Source organism: Lates calcarifer, linkage group LG13, assembly GCF_001640805.2.
Source record: "Lates calcarifer isolate ASB-BC8 linkage group LG13, TLL_Latcal_v3, whole genome shotgun sequence".
NCBI lineage: Eukaryota > Metazoa > Chordata > Actinopteri > Centropomidae > Lates > Lates calcarifer.
The window spans coordinates 17,411,757-17,430,011 of NC_066845.1; the positions used below are offsets into that span (position 1 = coordinate 17,411,757).

Consider the following 18,255-nt stretch of genomic DNA (forward strand, 5'->3'; position numbering starts at 1 on the left):
ACACTTAAACTGTATAAGCACACTCATGCCATCAACTTCACTTCTGCGCAGGACTTTCATTGTCAAGGCAGACATAACAGCACTTCCGACGAAGACCTTCAAAATAAAGGACCTCAGGAATACCGTGCTCAAGTCGGATTACTCCAGACAGACTGTGTCGCACAACATTGGTCAGGAAATCATCGCTTCGACATAGTTATTACGATTAATCCAATATTCCAGCTTTCGATACTGTTGTCCCAGCCTTGCTAGAAATCACAGAACTACAAAAATCAATGCCTGAAATGTACAAATTAAAGTTCAATTGGACCCAAAAAAAAGCACTTCCTCTTTATGACGTATTTTTAAGGGGACAGAAGGAGGGTGGTTTGAAAGGAAAAAGGCCATTTTTGTCAACATGTTTTAAATAAACCAAATTACCTAACAAGATTGAAGTAATTGTTCGCTGTCAGTAAGATGCTTCATCTGCAAAGCTGAGACTAAACGCTGACTTGTTGTTGGCTTCTTCCCGGGACTTAGTTACTGTTCATTGAACTAGGTATGTTAGCTAGCTCGCCGCAGCCTGTTTGACTGCTGGCTGTCTGTTAACTTTCCTTTCCGCTAAAAGTTGACCCAGTGTACCTTAAAACTGCTGTCTTTCTTTACAGTAGCCTAAGTAAACCATTTGAAGATGGCGAGTGTGCATGAAAGTTTGTATTTCAACCCAATGATGACGAACGGAGTGGTCCATGCTAATGTGTTTGGCATCAAAGACTGGGTGACTCCGTATAAAATCTCCGTCCTGGCGCTGCTGTATGAGATGACCGCATCCAAGATCACACTGCCAGAAAGAAGACGACTTAACAAGCTGATTCTGCCACTGCAGCAGGTTGGTTGGTTTGATGTTGTTGTCTTGCGCTCCCCTGTATTGACGCAGGTGTCTCATGGTCGTGTCTATTGTTTTATGTGGGATTTATCAGGGTCCAGACCTGACTCTTGGCCAGTTCCTGCAAACAGTGGAAGAGTGCTGCCCTCAGACTGCATATGCTGTCAAACTCAGGTATGTGCATCAGCTTGATACACATTGACTGGATCTAACTGTTCAGTGTCATGTAGCCTTGTAGTTAGGATAGCAATCAATATTAGCCTCAGACTCCTGGTGCTTTCATGGGCTCCACTGGTTCAGGAAATTGTACCTTTTTAAGGTAATATAGCCTTTGGCAAGAGAGAGACAATATATACTGAAATAATAACCTAAAACCTAGATAATATAACATCACAATAACATTATTGACATATCTGGTTGCTGAAGCTGTTGTTTTCCTCCAAAGGCTGCATGAAATGGCAGATGGAGAGCTGAAAGACATGGAGTATTTCTTTTCCACTCTTCCCACTCCATTCACTGCTTTTGATTCTGAGGCTTATAAAACCAGCGTTGTGGGTGAGTGGTACTGATTTGAGAGTTAATCTCAAAGTCTGATCGGAAGTTCTGAAATGACTGTACTGTTCTCATTGAAAAGGCTTGTATTAAACTATGACTTACCTTTTTATTAGGTCTTTTTATGAGACACATGCTCCTGGCCTACAACAAACTGTCCTTCAGTCAGGTCTACAAACTCTACAAGTCTCTGCAGCACTACTACCACAGTCACTACGCCAAGCCTACTGACGGGCAGGTGGGTTTGGCGGCGCTGGTTGCAGACGACTCTGAAATGGACCTCACCAGTATTGAGGATACTGTAGGAGACAGAATAGACAAAGAGGAGTTGGACACCCCACTGCATGAGTCAGAGCTTCGGTTAGTGATGCTGTTCTTGGATAATTATGTCAAGTGTCCTCCTTGGTTTGACTGTGTGACATTTTTTAATTTGCTGCACCTGCTACACTGTTCAAGTTTTTTAACTGAATGTGCAAAAAAATGTAAATCTTTAGTCACTCATTTCATGGAATGTAGCATGACACAGCATGGTAATTGGAAACCCTCTTGTTTTGATGTTACAGTGATTGGGATGATTTTTACATTATAGAATTGTGTGTTATTTTGGCTCTAGAAATGACAATACTCCAAGCAGAGGTCCCCTGTCACAAAAACAAGCAGAGTACTTTCTTGCAAGACAGGTGAGTTTTTAAATCAAGGCTGAAGTGAACTGAAATGTATTGTTCAAACCAGCAGGTCTGATGATGTAGGTAAAAAAAAATCTTTCACCAGGCATATCTTCTGAAGAATGATGAGAACAAAGCTCTAAAGCCCGCTGCGCTGCAGGAGGAGCTCAACAACATGTTGAAGTTTAACCCAGATTTTGCTGAGGCGGTGAGGCCCATTATCGTAACTCTCACCACCATTTTTATGAGTCCAAGATGGGAGGGGGATATCGCCTTCATCAGCTCTGTGGTCTTTTTTTTTTTCTCTCCTCAGCATTACCTGAACTACTTGAACAGCATGAGAGTCCAGGACATCTTCCTCTCCGCCCACAGTCTCTTACATTATTTTGACCGCCTCATCTTGTCTGGAAATGAGGGAAAGAGCAACGGCGATGAGGGCTATGGTCGAAGTCTCCGCTATGCTGCTCTTAACTTGGCGAGCTTGCACTGTCGCTTTGGTCATTAGTAAGTACAAGTGCTGGTGGAGTTCTGGGTAGATGGGCAAGTCCCCAAACAAAGAAAAAATGCATTTTATACACAGATGTTTCCCTCTTCTTTCCCTTCAGTCAGCAGGCTGATCTGGCTCTACAGGAGGCTATTCGCATTGCCCAGGAGTCCAATGACCATGTGTGCTTGCAGCACTGTCTGGTAAAATACTTTTTTCTATGGTTATTTTTTATATTTTCTGTGTCTGTTGTACCATGAAATGATGTCTCATTTTGTCTGAATTTAATGTGTGTGCCTCAGTTTATTTCTCCCTGTGTCTTTTTGTCCTGTATCAGAGTTGGCTCTACACACTGGAACAGATGAAGGGATCTGACAGCACTGTGTTAACTGAGGATTCAGTGAAAATGGCTGCCCATTTCTGCTTGCCAGTAGGTTTTGTATTAGCTCTTGAATAAGGATTCCATATTTAAAGTGGCTGTGGCTTTTCATTAGTTTTGAATTGCTTTTGCTGAATTTTCAAAACAGTTTCAATTTGCAAAACGCTACACCATAAATTTCTTCATAGTGCATGAAAACAGTCATATGAAATTAGGTAGAATATTAGCATCTATCCAAATTCTACATCCATACAAGGGAAAACAATGATTGTGACTGTAGTTCACTTTATCAGTTTACTGTGTCTGTTTGGTATTGATCACAAAGTTTGTATTTGTTCCAGACAACAAAGCTTAAATAATTCAGTCCACTGAGGCTATAGGTATTTAATTATTTTACATAAGTAAACCTTTATGTAAAATACATAAACAGTCAGTACTTGCTACATCTTGATGATAATCATACACTACTGCCATATGTTCAGTGGTGGTGAAGAAATTAGCAGTTGTGTTAAAATAAGGAGAAATACTCGCAAGCACATCTCGCATTGCTTCAGAGATCTGTGCACTTAATAATCAGCATTTGATCTTGTGATTAGGTATCCTTATCCTGGGGACTGAGCATGTAAGGTACCGTTTTGCACAATTTCTCAAGTCAGTTTGGCTCTTTGCGTTGGGAGTTTTGCACATTGAAACTTTGGTGAGGAATCAAAGAAATCATTAAATACTATAACAGAGAGATGTTCATTATGTAATGATACAGTATATACAGCTGTTACTTGGTGGGTATTAACTGACCCAGTTGCTACAATAACATCATAGTGATGTCATAATAAACAAGGGTCCGAATCAAAACATTAATGGAAACACAACAGAAAATGCATCATTTATCAATCACATTGCTTGGCCAAACCTGCTAAACATTTGCATATTTGATCCTTGACATGTGTTAATCCACCACGCTGACTGGTAATCCTCTCCGTTCCAGTACCTGGCATCTCTGGGCATTCAGTCTTTGGTCCAGCAGGGGGCAACACAGGGTAAGACAGCACACAAACTGATCAACGCACTGAAGGACACAGACATCCTGCACTGGAAGCACAGTCTGTCGGAGCTGATCGAGATCAGCCTGGCTCAGACCACATCCATATGGAGGATGTACGGCAAGAGGTCAGTGCTCCTCACCTTGCCACCCCACCACACAGTTGTCAGTTCTGCTCACTGATACTGACAGTAGACTGCACGCCAGCACACTGCCTTCTCCAGACTCACATTAAATCACCTCTGTGAAACACGACTGAAACATCTAATGTTTTCCTGCATAGGCTAACATTTTCTGTCAGATTTTGCAAGAGCATAAATACAGAAGCAATAGATGACCAAGATTTTTCTCTCATTAATGTGGCCTCCTGTGTCTGGTGCAGCACCATGGCTCTGCAGCAGGCCCAGCTGCTTCTCAACATGAGCAGTCTGGAGCCGGTCAACTTCGGGGTCCAGCAGAACAACACAGAGGCCTTTGCCGTGGCTCTCTGCCACCTGGCCGAGCTACACGCTGAGCAGGTAACACATTTGATTTGATCTTGTCGGTCTACTTTCTGCCCCGCTGTTGCATATCCATTAGTGAGTTGGCCCAGTGTTGTGGGAAGGTTATAAACATTGATCAGGTCTGTTTTCCAGCTCCTGGGGGGAGTTCAGCACTTAACTCTTTGTCTCATGTACCTTTTGTTAATGTCACAGGGCCTGTACTTTGCAGTTTCAGAGATTCTTCAACATCTGAAAGAACAATTTCCTCCTCATTCACAGAATGCCAAGGTGCGCTCTCTAAACTGTATTATTCAGTGTTTCCCTACAAAATAAAATGAAAAACAGAGTTAAAGTATTCAGGCTTTTTTTTTACCCCCAAAGTCAATGCTGTAGAACTCAATATATTTCCTTTAAAAAATGCACATAAAACACTTATAATAATAACAAAACAAAACAAGAAGACAACGCAGTATCTACCAAAATGTCATTTAAAGATCACTAAACCACACTAAGTTGTATGAATTCTTTGAGTCTAAAGCTTGAGGTAAAAACTGAGATGGCAGTTGTCACTACTCTGCTAAGCTAACATTGTTGGCAGGAGTTTTGTTAGACGTTTTTTCATCATCCTGAGTGGATTTGGCTCCTGCCTCATTTAGTTAAGTTGAATAACAAACTAAATTCCCAACATATCAGCTTATCACAATAGATAATTTTTGAATACAGATAATGGCTATGAAAATACTCTAATACATTTAGTTGTAGCTTTAGCTAGGTCTAGTTTTGGCTAGTACACCAGCTAGCTATCACTTGGCTTACCTAACAGTAGTAGTAGACCTTAGCTAACAGTTGGTCCCCCTCTGTGGCAGAGCAATTACTGCAGGTTAGCTTAGTCTTTAACTCCATTTTGTTATTGCCGCAATTTTTTCATGCTGTTTTATAGGGAGTCATAGATTTCTGTAGCATTGTTTGTTTGTGTGTGTTTCTTTATGGTAAAACACATGTCCCAGAGTCAGAGTCTCATCTTTTGATCAAATCAAAAAATGTATTAGCTGCATTTTGGTTTTGTAGCACAGAGTAGAAGACTCAATTACTTTATTCTGTGATGCACAATATGATGTAGCATAGTTCATGAGAGGAAAAGTAATAATTTGTGTTTGTTTTTTGTTTATTTTAATCTCCAATTCAGCTCTGGATGCTGTGTGATCTTAAAATCCAGTTTGAGAGGCATATGAACGAAGGAAAATACCACTTAGCAGAGCCACTAGTCACAGCTATTTCTGCCTTAAACAAAACAGAGGGTCTCTACAGGTAATGCCAAGGCACTTCACTTCTAATCCCAACAATGGCTGTCTGATACATGTTGTAATTCGTGCTTTAGCATTAACAGTGTGTTTGCTGACAGGAAAGCTCAAGTTCTGAAGGCTCTCAACCGCAGCACTGAGGCATACAGCGTCTTACAGCGGCTACAGGTTCACTGTGAGAAGACCAAATGTACAGAGATGGTCATCAGGTAGACAGCCACTTGTGTTTAATTTTTGATTAATTTATTTAATTTTCTGATACCATGGTTACCTGTTTCCTGGAGCATAGAGGAGACTAAACTTAGTCTACCCTAGTTTCTTCTTTGTGGAACTGAATTGACTCACCTTTTTTAGGACTGCCATGAATATTTAATGTATAATACTCACATTATGTATCATCTTAAGAAGCACTAAGTGTAGTGGTATAAAAAGACAGAAATAAAAATAAGTGCCTTTCCAAAAATGCTTCTTCAGGGATCAGACTATGTCACATTTTTATTCTGGTCTACTCTACATCACTGCCTGTTTATGTCTCATACAGAATGATGCTCTCCACTGCTGAGCTCCACTGGGAGTCGTCTGGCTTCTCCACAGCTCTTCCTCTCCTCCTGCAGGCCTTGGCTTTGGCCAGACAGCACCACCTACAGTCCCTGGCCTCAGAGACCATCCTTCACCTGGCCTTTACTCAGGTCAGCCAACACAGAGAAGCAGACTTCACTCAAACACTATTGGAGCCTTTATTTGCAGACTGATGTAAATGCTAAACAGAAGCAGGACAGACGTGCGCACATGGTTTATTTATTGTCCTTATTGTCTCTCCTCTCTGCAGCTGATGCTGGGAGTTCCTGAGCAGGCTCTGAGTGTCCTGCATGAAGCCATTGAGCCTGTTCTGGCCCACGGAGCAGTCATAGACAAAGGCCGAGCCCTGCTGTTGACAGCCCGCTGTCAGATGGCAGTGGCTGGTTTCAGTCCAAACGGACAAGGGCAAGCAGGTAACAGCTTCAGGCCCCCCTGTCGAACACTGATCCCTATCTCACTGCATCATGTGGTTTGTTCATTTACATTTACACACTGCTGCTTGTTGTCTGCCTGCAGATTTGCGTTTGGCGGTTTTAGCTGTTGACACGCTAAACGAGGCCACAGCCTATTTTTCTAAGCTGGACTGTAAGGAGCGGCTCCGGGATGTCCATTACCTGCAGGCTCAGCTCTACCGTTCTCTGGGACAAATCTCACAGTGCAACAAAAGTGCCATGCTCTTCCGGCTGCTGGACCAGGACCTGCAGACACCAGCACCACCAGTTTCTATGCGACTCTAAGTGCTCCTTTTTCAACAGCACACTGTCGATTTTCTTTTCTCTGCTGAAAAGGACACAACACCTCCAGCTGCTGAGTTGAGTCACTTCAGCTCACCACTAGAGGGTGGTGAAACTCTGCCCTGCTCTCTTTCAGCCCTGAAGCATTTTGTTAATACATACTTTGAACTGGAGGTAATTGTGGAACTCTTCGCACGCATTGCCAGGATAATTAAACAGGACAATGTCAGCAGTCATAAATAAGGCTGGGTTTCCAGCAGATCAAGAATGGCTCCATTGTCTCTTTACCCTAGGTTCTGTTACAGATAATGAATAATGGTCTGTTAATAAATATACAGTGTTTTAATAGCTTCCACTGTAGCAGCAGTCCAGGTTTGTCTGACAGACATACATGCCCAGCGACGGTGTGGTAGAAATGTCAAAAGTTTATCAGGAGCTGTCACGGCCGTGCTGATTTACCCACCGCTTTATGATGAATGAGGGTAATATCACAGTTAGCTACAAGATGAATGTGTTTCAGTGGCCTGGATGATTCATATTTCACCAGAGGAATACTGATGAAGCTGGAATCCAGAGGAAGAAATCGTGATCACATTTATAACGTAATAGACCTGCGATGACATAACAGCAGATACTGTATCTGTATTCCACTTATGTCGGACACGATTTGTGAGAACCATTTTGGCTCATAACATTGCATTTCTTCTGACAGGCCTGTAATCCATTACTCAAAGCACTTCTTTCAAGAGAATAAACAAGACTTGTTTTATTTAGTTTTCAGTTGATCTGGCAGCCAGAATATCTGTGTAGCACAGGTCAGTTACCGTTTCAGTACTGTTTAAAGTTACTTGTTATCTACTTATCTTGATATTTCAGGTTGTAATTACTTTTGTTTGTGCCCGTGCAGTAATATCTCAAAGGCAGGATGTGCGATTCGAGCCCTCAGGATCTGTTGACAGGAAATTTCTGTCTCATTTACCATTGGCACCGGCTCCCTGAAACTTTCTGCTGAATGGGTTCAACTGCCATGTTTGGTTTTTTTTTTCATAAACTGGTAGATTACAGAGATGCATTATAAAAGCTGGCCTCTTTCCTATGTAAATATCACACATAGTCAAGTGATACACCCTGCTCTCACAGGTTTTTTGACTGATGTTTGTTGTGATGTGGCTTCAGGCATTGGAGCCACTTTGCACCTGTTTGGCTTGATTACAACAAACAGCGGGTAGAGTATGTGAGCTAGGTCAGAGGGTCGGTTTAGGATAAACTAACATTTTTCCGGATACAGGAATGAGTGTGTTTTTACATAGTACACAGCTGAGTCTTCAGTTTATGCTTTTACCCATACAGTCAGTTCCAGGTATGATGTGCTGCTGTGGGATTTAAACCACTATTCATTATCCATCAAGTCTGGCAGAACCATTTACAGCCAAAAGCTTCCTATTTGTATTTGACACTGCTGGTTACAAAGTGCTTTTAATGCAGCAGAGCAATTTCCCTGAGTTGAGAGCATTCTGCCATCATAGATGAGATTGAAAAAAGCAACTAAAAAGATTTTTTTGAAGCTCAGGAAAGTTATGAATGACAAAATACTGACATTTTTTTGAGATTGAGGTTTTCACCCAAAGGCAGCAAAGCATTCTCATTGTTACTGGTACTTGGTTTTTCATTTGCTCAAAGAGCACACATGAGTGGAGATATTTACTGAATACTGATTGAAATTCACTGAACAGTGAAACTAAAAAGGGGTCAGACTCTTCAGGGGTCCTGAGTCCTCCACAGGTTTTGTTTATCTCTTCTGACCACAATTGAACCCACTAAGTCCTAAAAAAAATTGTGTTCACCATGTATATGCTAGTGCTGCAATGAAGAGTTGATTAATAGATTAGTTCATCAACAAAACTGACAGCAAATCTTATACCTCTTATATCTTTTAAGTCATTAATCAAGCAAAAATGCCAAGTACTCACTGTACCTGTTTTTAGCCATTGTACTGTTACCATGGCTATAACAATGTTGTTTTCTTTGGTCCATCACTTTGGCACTTACTGAAATATCTCAACAACTATTCAGTGGAAAGCATAGAAATTTTGCACAGATGTTGGTGATCCCCAGAGGATGAATCCTAACAATTTTGGTGTTACCCTGGCTTTTCCTCCAGTGTCCTCAGAGTTCTACTTTTGATTTGCAGTGAATCTGTCACCAGCCAGTGGATGGATTCCCATGAAATTTGACACAGATTTCCCCCAGAATGAATTTAATGACTTTGGAGCTGCCTTGACCTTTCATCTACTGCCATCTTCAGATCCAAATTTTGTCCTGTCCACTACTTTGGTTTGTGACCAAATACCTGAAAGCCTCAGCTGTACTCAGTGTGCATTGCTAATTGGTAAATGTTAGCATGTTAACATGCCAAACAAAGATGGCAAAGGTGGTAAACATCATACCTGCCAAACATCAGCATGCTTCACCAGGTCATTCTGAACATATTAGCATACCCATGATAGCACCTAGCGTAAATCACCACTGTACACTACTCAAAGTACAGTCTCCTTAGGTTTTGTGCTGCTAGTCAAACAAAACAAGCAATTTGAACACATCAACTTGAGCTAGAGAAAATGTTTGTGTGTAGGTTTTACAGACTAAACGATTACTGGATAATGAAAAGAATTCTTGATTGTAGGTCTGATTAACTGTACTGCCTCTGAAGCTTAGGATCATTCTGATACCAGATGTGCCCTAGATTAAATTTGTTTTCCCACAATACACGAGGTTCAGTATTAACACTGTGGAACAAAATCTGACTAAACACAAAACTAAAAGATATAGTGATTTTGTGCCTAACATTCCAGCACAGAAACAGCACAGTTTCTATGGTAAAATATAACATCTTTGTTCAAAATGTTTAATAACAAGCATGGCATAAGAACATGGCATAAGAACAATGCATGTTTAGAAAAATATATCTGCAAATGTATTTTTTCAGAATACACTATACATTCACTTAACCTCTACTCGATATTAAACATTTACAATTCAAAAAGTAAAAGTTTCACTATAGAGTCACGGTAGAAAACAACACGGTCAGTTTCAGCTAAATAATCTTCTTTTAAGGATTAACTTACATCAGGAGAAAGATGTAGGTAGACATTTTGGTAAAACAGGCAAACAACCTGAGGTGTCCTTATTTTTAAATGATGTACCTGCTTCAATGTGTAGTTTATAATTGATGGTTTTTCACCAGCTTGACATGAAAATAACCCCCACCCTCCCGCTCCCCCCACACCCCGTTTTTCAGACAAACTGTCCAGTTATTGACAATAGTTTTTTCCTTAGACAATAAAAGAAATGAAAATACTACATGGACAACCTACAACCCCTCAGATTCTTACCTAAAACACAGTGGTGAAACCTAAGAACATTTCTTATTGTGACATTATCGTTATTTTTGGTACTTACTTGTTTTTAATGTGTTGGATACTGTGTCATACATAAAATAAGTTTTGGCTTTCTCCAAAACATCTCCTCCCTGACCAGTATCCAGTAGTGATGATACAGGAGTCAAACTAGGTGCAACCTCTTATTTTACTTCAAAACACAAAAATAATGCCAAAGTAAAAAGTAATGCTGAATAGTTGAGTTTGAGTAAAAGAGGTATTGAAATGGAGTCATTTCCCATGTTTGAGTAAAAGAAATTCATCTCACAGAACGATTGGTGGCTGTGTCTCCGTAGCTTACACATTGCTTAAGTTTTCAGTGCAGACACCTTTTGTGTATTGTGGCTCTGTCCAAGTGTCTTTAAGGAGTTGGTCCAGACTGACAGGAGCAGAGGAGGGCCTGAGATCCCTGCTCAGTATCCCGCTGGATAGCCTCCTTTCCTGGGGTCAGACTCTGCACAGAGACGCTCTCCCTGCCGCACCACCGCCTGGACCACAGAGTCGGGAGTCCGCAGCAGCTGTGTTACATGGTTCTTCTGGGCCAGGCCCTCCAGGACACTCTGTCATGGTATCATCATACACACAAACACAAACATGTAGAGTCTTGTACATGAGGTTAAGGCTGTTCAGTGATATCACATATTCCAGATGTTGTTTTGTATCATGTCTCCATGTGTGACCCACCTTTTCAAAGCCCTGCTCCACCACTGTCATATTTGGGTTGAGCTGATTGTGGACTCGCGGCTCTGTCACGGCTTTCTTTAGGTCGTAGTTAAAGAACAAGGAGTTCAGGATTACCTGTTTTTAGCCAGAAAATGCGAAACGTCAAATAATTAAGTGTGTGTCTGTGGGATGGAGATGCATGTGAATGAATCAGACTTACTAAGGCAGTGGCTGTGGTGATTTTCGTGCCCCCAGATGCTCCTACAACCATTTTCACTCTGTTTTCTTTGTCAAAGATGATAGTTGGACACATGGAAGACAGCGGCCTCTTGCCTGCAACAGATAAACAGAATGTGGCTGCGTCTGCTTAATGGATAAATGTTTACTTTTTACCTTGTGGTTTAATGGAGCATTAACGCTGCATTTTAACAGCTAAAAGCTGCCACATTAATCTGACACATATTTAAAATGGCTGTAAACAAACCAAAGAGCAGCAGCGAGCCACAGTGTGAGGTTGGAAATTAGCTTATAGCTTTAAAATGGAGGCGAATGATGCTGGTTGTGAGCTAAAGCTATTAGAGCTCCTGACAGTGATAAATGCAGAAACAAGTGAGAGGCTGTAGGAAGCATCACCTCTGCATCATGCTCACTAGAGAAAGGGTTAAGTAACATCCTCTTTGTGACTATGGAAACAAGGGACATCATTTAGAAACACTCCAAAGTTCATAACCTAAGCTGGTGTTAGAGTAATACAAGTGTGAGAATTCAGTCCAGCCACACCTGGTTGGATGAAGTTGTTTGGTGAGGGAGGGATTCCAAACCCGTTGGTCATGTATGGAGAGCTGAAGTCGTCCATCTCATCATTGAAAATGATTCCAGTCGATCGAGACATGACTTTGGAACCAAAGCTAAGGAAATAAAACAACTTTTTAATGACTGATTCCCTCAAAGTCACAGATAATATGAGGCACAATTGTTTTCTCTTTGACTGGCAGGTTTAGTAAACGTATGAATGCTATATTTCAGCTATATACAGCTATATACAGCTTGACTTCCTTACTATAAGTTAATTGTGCTGGTGGCGGCCACAGCACTCCCATCCTCCGCTATGACTGACAGGTGAGCTGTCCCGTGGTTGTCTGGGACAAAATAGTCCGGCTCGTAGTAGCTGTCTGGGTGGGTGGTGTCATCTGTAATTCTACTTCTTATGCCATCAGCAAAATAGTCTGAGGTCATGTTTTGGATGAGCTGAGGAGAGCAAAACAAGTCAGTTGCAGAGCTGACAGTTTGTCAAGAAAATCATAAATGGTAAACAATAGCAGAGCACGTGTCCTAGCCTTTCTAACATTACAGAAAACATTGCCTGAATTTTTAAAGTCAGGGTTTAAAAAAAATCCACATTCTGCCTTTAAGAAAGGCAAATCATGCCCTTACTGCCCCCTGTAGAACTGCACAGTGGCTAGCAGAGAAGCTTAAAATGCTCCAAAGAAAAGGTTGCCAGGATGATAATAATAATAATAACATTAAGACTTACATCGGTAATATTGAGATAACGAGGGTCCCCAAGTCTGCTCCTCTTGGCATAAGCGAAACGAAAAGCCTCTACAATGCGATGGTACGTCAGAGTCTTTTTCTCTGCCGTAGAGACACTTGTGTCTGTGAAGTTGTACCCTGCAAAATATCCACAGGAAAAATCATGTCTGGAGTAAATGAAGAATTACATTCTCTCGGCCTTCTCAGGTAATGAGGCTTCTCCATCATTGTGCTAAAAGCCCATTTCAGTCAGTGGCAGGTCATTAAACTGTAAGTCAAATAACAACATGAGCCCTTCCAACAGATATGAATCTGTGGGAACGTGTTCCTCCGCAGACATATATCAACACATTAAATCTTAGCCCTCATTTGAAATTAATGATGCCACTTTTTATTTAAAGCATGACTAAAGATTCTCTGTCTGAACAGATGGGATGTTGATGGTGAATTGAATTTGGCAAGCAGAACTGAGGAGCAGCTCTGTTTTCTGTTTCCAAAACAGTCAGAGGAAGATTTCAGGAATGACCTGGGGAAACCTGACATCCTTTCTTCTGCATGGCTGCACGAGTACTTGGCCAAGCTGCTCACCATCCACTATGTTGAGTATGAGTGCCAGCACAGGGCCACTGGAGGGGGCGTCTGGGACATGCATGGTGTATTCCCCAACGTTCAGCTTCAGAGGGTTCTCATTCAGCACAGGCTGGTACTCCACCAAATCATCTAAGGTGATAATGCCACCTGGAACGGGCACAGAAATGAGCAGATTGAATTTAAAAAGATAGATAATGTTCAGATGACCGCTGTATTTCTGTAAAGTCTAAGTTTCAGTTCTTAAATTGGCAGTTTGGTTCTGAGCCTATTCAACATTTATTCTTTTTTGTATCTGTAAATATAAAAATGAACAAGAAAGCAAGACCTGCTGCCTGGATGTCCTCCACGATGCTCTGTGCCATTGACCCATTATAAAACACATCAGGACCCTCTTCTGCTATTCTTTGGTATGTGTCGGCCAGCTTTGGAAATCTAACAATATCATTTTCCTTCAGGATGTTTTTTTGAGAATCACAAAACACCTCACTGGAGGATGAGAAGAAAAGAGAAAAAGAAAAATCTATTTAATTAGGAAAATGTATAAGTTTGTAGAGAATTAGTGCTAATATAAAAAAAACCCTCACCCAACTACCCTGATATCCCACTAAGGGAAACAGAGATGAATGTGCTGAACACACAGACTGCACAAGTACTATCACTAAGTATCTAATCTAATCTAATCTAATCTAATCTAATCAATACAATACAATACAATACAATACAATACAATACAATATATACAGTGGTCATAAATTGCTTTTTTTGTGTGTGACATCAGCCCAACGTAGAGTTTGCGGGCCCAACGGGACTGAATGGATATAGGTCCATAACACAAATTTGCATGTGCAGTCCACAGAAGCAGAAGAAAGCCAGGAAGCAAGAGACCTTATTTGCCTTATGCACTGACTGAGTCATTTTCATTCAAATGAATGAGGCACCATCTGGGAGTCCAGTGTCCATATATTGTAGTATATCCATGGAAGCTATAGCTGGGAGAGGTTTATGATGACCGAATGTTTTCCCCCTTCTCCAGTCTTTATGCTAAGCTATCCTGACTATAGCTATCTACCGTACAGACATAAAGTAGTATCAATTATCTGCTTCATCCTCACCACATGTTGGCGTCCCCTTGAATCGAATCTTTGCTCTTGAAGATGGCGTGAGCCAAAGCTTTTCCTATAGGAAAGCCATGGCGTGCCAAGGCAATGCTGGGCTCAAAGAGCTCCTTCCATGGCAGCCTGCCATGCCTTTTGTGTGCCATCTCATATCCACGGATCTCCCCAGGAATGGCTATAGACAATCCACCTGTCGGGTAGAAACAGCAACAGCACTTGGATTTGACAAGCTCTTTCTTTCTGTCATTTGTCTGCATGGAGGACAAGCATACTAAGAGACACAAAGAGACCCTGACACATCCATAGGTACAGTGTGCTGCACATTTAGTATTTTATTTTTATGCAACCAGTAGCAGGTGCAAGGGAAGATACAGAAAGATTGTTAAGTATGAGAGAATATCCAAGAGGAGCTGGTGGGATAGATTTGAGACTAGAATATTTATCCTCTCTAAATCCCTCTCTAGCCTCTGATACAACATTAGAGTAGCTTCAGCAGTATCACTGAACTCAATAAAGTCAAATCTGCATTGACTGAATCTCTCTCCCCCCTGCGCCTGGGAAACTCTCCAACAGCTCACAGTTAGTTTCTACCTGTACGAGAGAGCTTGGTGTTGTTGCCAAACATGTCTTCAGTGGCGTTCATGGGCGCGGTCTCCCTTGCATCGATGGTTTCAACCTTCCCTGTTGAGCAGAGAAATGAGGACAGATTGATGGTTTGTGCTTAGCAAACTTTGTTGACAAGTTACTGATGTGCACCCACCTGTGGAAGCATTATAGATGACAAAGAAGAGCCCTCCACCGATGCCCATGCTGTGAGCGTTCAAAAGGCCGACACATAGCAAGGCAGCGATGGAGGCATCCACGGCTGAACCATTTTTCTTCAAAATGTCCCTGAAAACACAACAATGCAGGTAATAAAACTGGAAAGCACACATGCAGACAGATTTGCCATTGTACATCACATTTGGAAAACAAAAGCCTTGAGTGTCAGAGTATCCTCTTACCTCCCCACTTCTGAACACTTTCCAGCATCAGCAGCCACAGCAGCCTTTGAGAAGAAGTGGTCCGAGGGGGGAGGCGTGTTTTTCTTCCCCAGCCCCATGAAGACCCCCAGGAACAGGCTCACTGCAGCCACCAGAAGGACCACCAGGCCAGCAATCAGGGACTTCCCAACCATTTTCCTGCCCGGGAAAATCAACACACCTCACAGTCAGACAGGACCCCTCAGCTCAGAAAACAAGTGTCGTCTCCTCCAGACATTGCTCGTCATTTTCATCGCTGTAGCTGAACCTTTACACAAATAACAGTATGGAGGGAAGCACATTTTATTTTTTCTTTTTGAGAGAGCAGAAAGTTCACTCACCTTTAGCTGTTTTTGCTCAGAGAGGTGTAAAATATAGGAGAAAGAGAAGACAGAAGAAGGGGGTTGGCCGTTTGGTTAACTCTCAGTTGTGACGGAATATGATGTATTGTGTTTGGTTTTCAAGTGTTACTTAACTCAATCATACCAGTCACATGGTAATGTTGCTGAGCAAAGCTTTCTGGATAATAATCATGCTTCATTTGTTTTTGCAAATCACAGGCATAAAAACCAAAACATGGAGACAGAAAGGGACACAGAGGAAGACGATGGTGGGTGGACAAAGGTAATGAAAGCTTTTTTCTGCAACTACTGTTTGTTTGAGCTCTGATGCTAGCAATGATGCAATAAAGTTTGAAATTCTGATTGAAAACTGCACACTGGATTCTGCACAAAAATCTGATTTAGTTGTGGTTTAATCAATCATTTTGTAAAAGCAGACAGCACTTTTTTCCAAGTGATAGATGGCCGCCTTTCCTCACTTTGGAGTGAAACTCTTGAGTTTGTCTTTCTAGTCTTCTATAACCTTCCATTTCACTCTGATATCAATCTGGCAGGCTCTCCAAAGTGAAGGTGAGAGTGATCTGTTTACAGATGCAGGTGGCATTCAGGCCTGACTGGGGGCTCCGTGTGATTGGCTCAGCCAGCAGCGTTGCCATGCTCAGTAGCTGTGTCACAGCCTATTTGGCTTATTCTACAGGCATCCTCAGACTGATTGAGATGCCTGAGCCTTCATCCCAGCAGCACAGGCCCAACCTGGCAGCGTTGGTGACAAGAGCTTCTCAACGGCAACTACCCGTCTGTGGCACCTCAGCTAATCCAGCGCGCTCTCCTGTTGCTGAGCCACACTGATAAAGCATTGTCAAAGGAGCCTGTGGGCTGCTGCTAGTGCTGCGGCCATGATTGTGTCTAAATCTAATCACTACTATCCTGTTCTGGATCTCACAGGTTCAGAGCCGCCCCAAGGATGGGAGTTTATTTAATGGACAGAGCTGATTTATAGCGGAAGAGGACAATTACATATCTGTTTGTTGCAAATCACAAAAGCCTTCCCTCAGCTTTTGTGCACACATCACTGTCACTGGATGGGGGTTGTTTTATGAAATATCAGCTGGAGCTTGTTCATATTTTTATCCCTCAGCTCCAGGCTTCAAGGTTTCATTCTGACTTTGCTGGGGGGGGGGGATACACATCTAGCCTCCAGGTTTTCTGACGATTGTTTTCACACAGTAGAGGGGATGGCTTGTCTATGCCCATATACTCAATTGCAAATCAAATCACACACTGCTGTTGTTCCTCAGGGACGGGTGAAACACAGCCTGCAGAAACACTTACAGAAGAGCAATAGCCACAACAGAAAAGGAGGTGATGTCGTGTGTTTTTATGTGACTACAGTCCTTTAATGATAGGGCATCCATAGACAGACACTGAGTCATGTGTGCTGCAATTATAAGTTGCAAATTCAGCTTCTTCTTTCTCAGCAGGGATGTATTTAGATGCATGTATAGTGCAAAAGGCTTGTGTAAAATAGAGGTGGTTGTACATGTGTATAATTTATGATCAGACCATAATGCAGTAATGTTTTTTAGTTAATAGTCGAGAGATGCAACAAAGGTCCCCGTCGAGATTTCATCCCTAAACTACAGGGGCACACCAGTTGCATCAGTGTTTTGCTGCTCCTTCTCACTCATTATGATTTGTGTGCTATCTTTTGAATGTTTATTTTGGTTCCATTTTTGTCATTTCAGTATCCTACTGCCCCATGTTAAAACTTCTTAACCTGTAACTTCATTCGTTTTAGAACACCTTGCCAACTTCAGCTGAAAATTTGCTGGCTGGCTAACACTATCATTGTAATTAAAGAAAATGAGAAAACCGACCATAGAGGGTGAAAAGAGATAAAATCATCTAGTAATTATTTTAAAAAAAGCAAAGTTTAGTAGAATGTCTGTAATTTTGTGCATCATAAAAATATTTTTCTGTTTTTCTCATGTGTCCGTAGGGTATTCCAAAGTTGGAAAGAGACATGTTTAAAAGATAATGATTCGAGATATTCTCACTTACAGTGTCAGTCAAACTCCCAGAAGCCTAGATCATACAATTCCCATAATGCAACTCAGTAATATCTTTCATTAGACCCTCTCTACCTCTTAAATGCCCATGTCTTCCCATAGCTCCAGCTTGTAACTCCAGCCTTCTGTTAAAAACATTAAGTCCCAAGCCCAGGCTGAGATAACCCTGATAACATCATCAGGGTTTTTTTTCCAAATTTAAAATCTCTCCCCAGAACCACAGAAGATATATTATACAATTGTTTTTACAAGCTGAGTGGTACTCTTAATGATGAGCAAATTGAACTTCATCTGTGAATATTGGTGTGCCCCCTTGATCACCTAACAACTCCTCAGGGGCTGCAAGAATGAGTTATTTCATCAGCATCACTTGGAGAATCAAAGCTCTGACAAAACAAATGAGT

General features: G+C 41.6%; 2 protein-coding genes across 3 annotated transcripts; one reads left to right on the top strand and one right to left on the bottom strand.

Annotated features, from left to right (window-relative positions):
* The first annotated feature begins 347 nt into the window (after nt 1–347).
* anapc5 (anaphase promoting complex subunit 5) lies at nt 348–7,865 on the top strand. Of its 2 annotated transcripts, none has more exons than XM_018669689.2 (18): nt 348–538; nt 648–868; nt 960–1,039; nt 1,311–1,420; nt 1,534–1,777; nt 2,031–2,097; nt 2,189–2,290; nt 2,396–2,586; nt 2,688–2,769; nt 2,904–2,996; nt 3,931–4,112; nt 4,367–4,502; nt 4,680–4,754; nt 5,653–5,774; nt 5,869–5,976; nt 6,309–6,456; nt 6,597–6,759; nt 6,863–7,865. In XM_018669689.2, exons 2-18 carry the CDS (start codon nt 671–673, stop codon nt 7,081–7,083), a joined length of 2,322 nt encoding a protein of 773 aa, XP_018525205.1. In that variant the 5' UTR covers nt 348–538; nt 648–670; the 3' UTR covers nt 7,084–7,865. The 2 variants fall into 2 exon arrangements, with proteins under 2 accessions (XP_018525205.1, XP_018525204.1); XM_018669688.2 differs by having other exon boundaries at nt 651–868.
* A 1,191-nt stretch (nt 7,866–9,056) lies between these two features.
* On the bottom strand, nt 9,057–15,779 carry ggt1a (gamma-glutamyltransferase 1a). The gene is made up of 12 exons (XM_018669686.2): nt 15,424–15,779; nt 15,180–15,310; nt 15,011–15,100; nt 14,417–14,609; nt 13,630–13,790; nt 13,302–13,451; nt 12,715–12,851; nt 12,241–12,428; nt 11,961–12,088; nt 11,401–11,513; nt 11,202–11,315; nt 9,057–11,077 (listed from the first exon to the last, which is right to left on the bottom strand). Exons 1-12 carry the CDS (start codon nt 15,594–15,596, stop codon nt 10,931–10,933), a joined length of 1,725 nt encoding a protein of 574 aa, XP_018525202.1. The 5' UTR covers nt 15,597–15,779; the 3' UTR covers nt 9,057–10,930.
* Nucleotides 15,780–18,255: the final 2,476 nt, after the last annotated feature.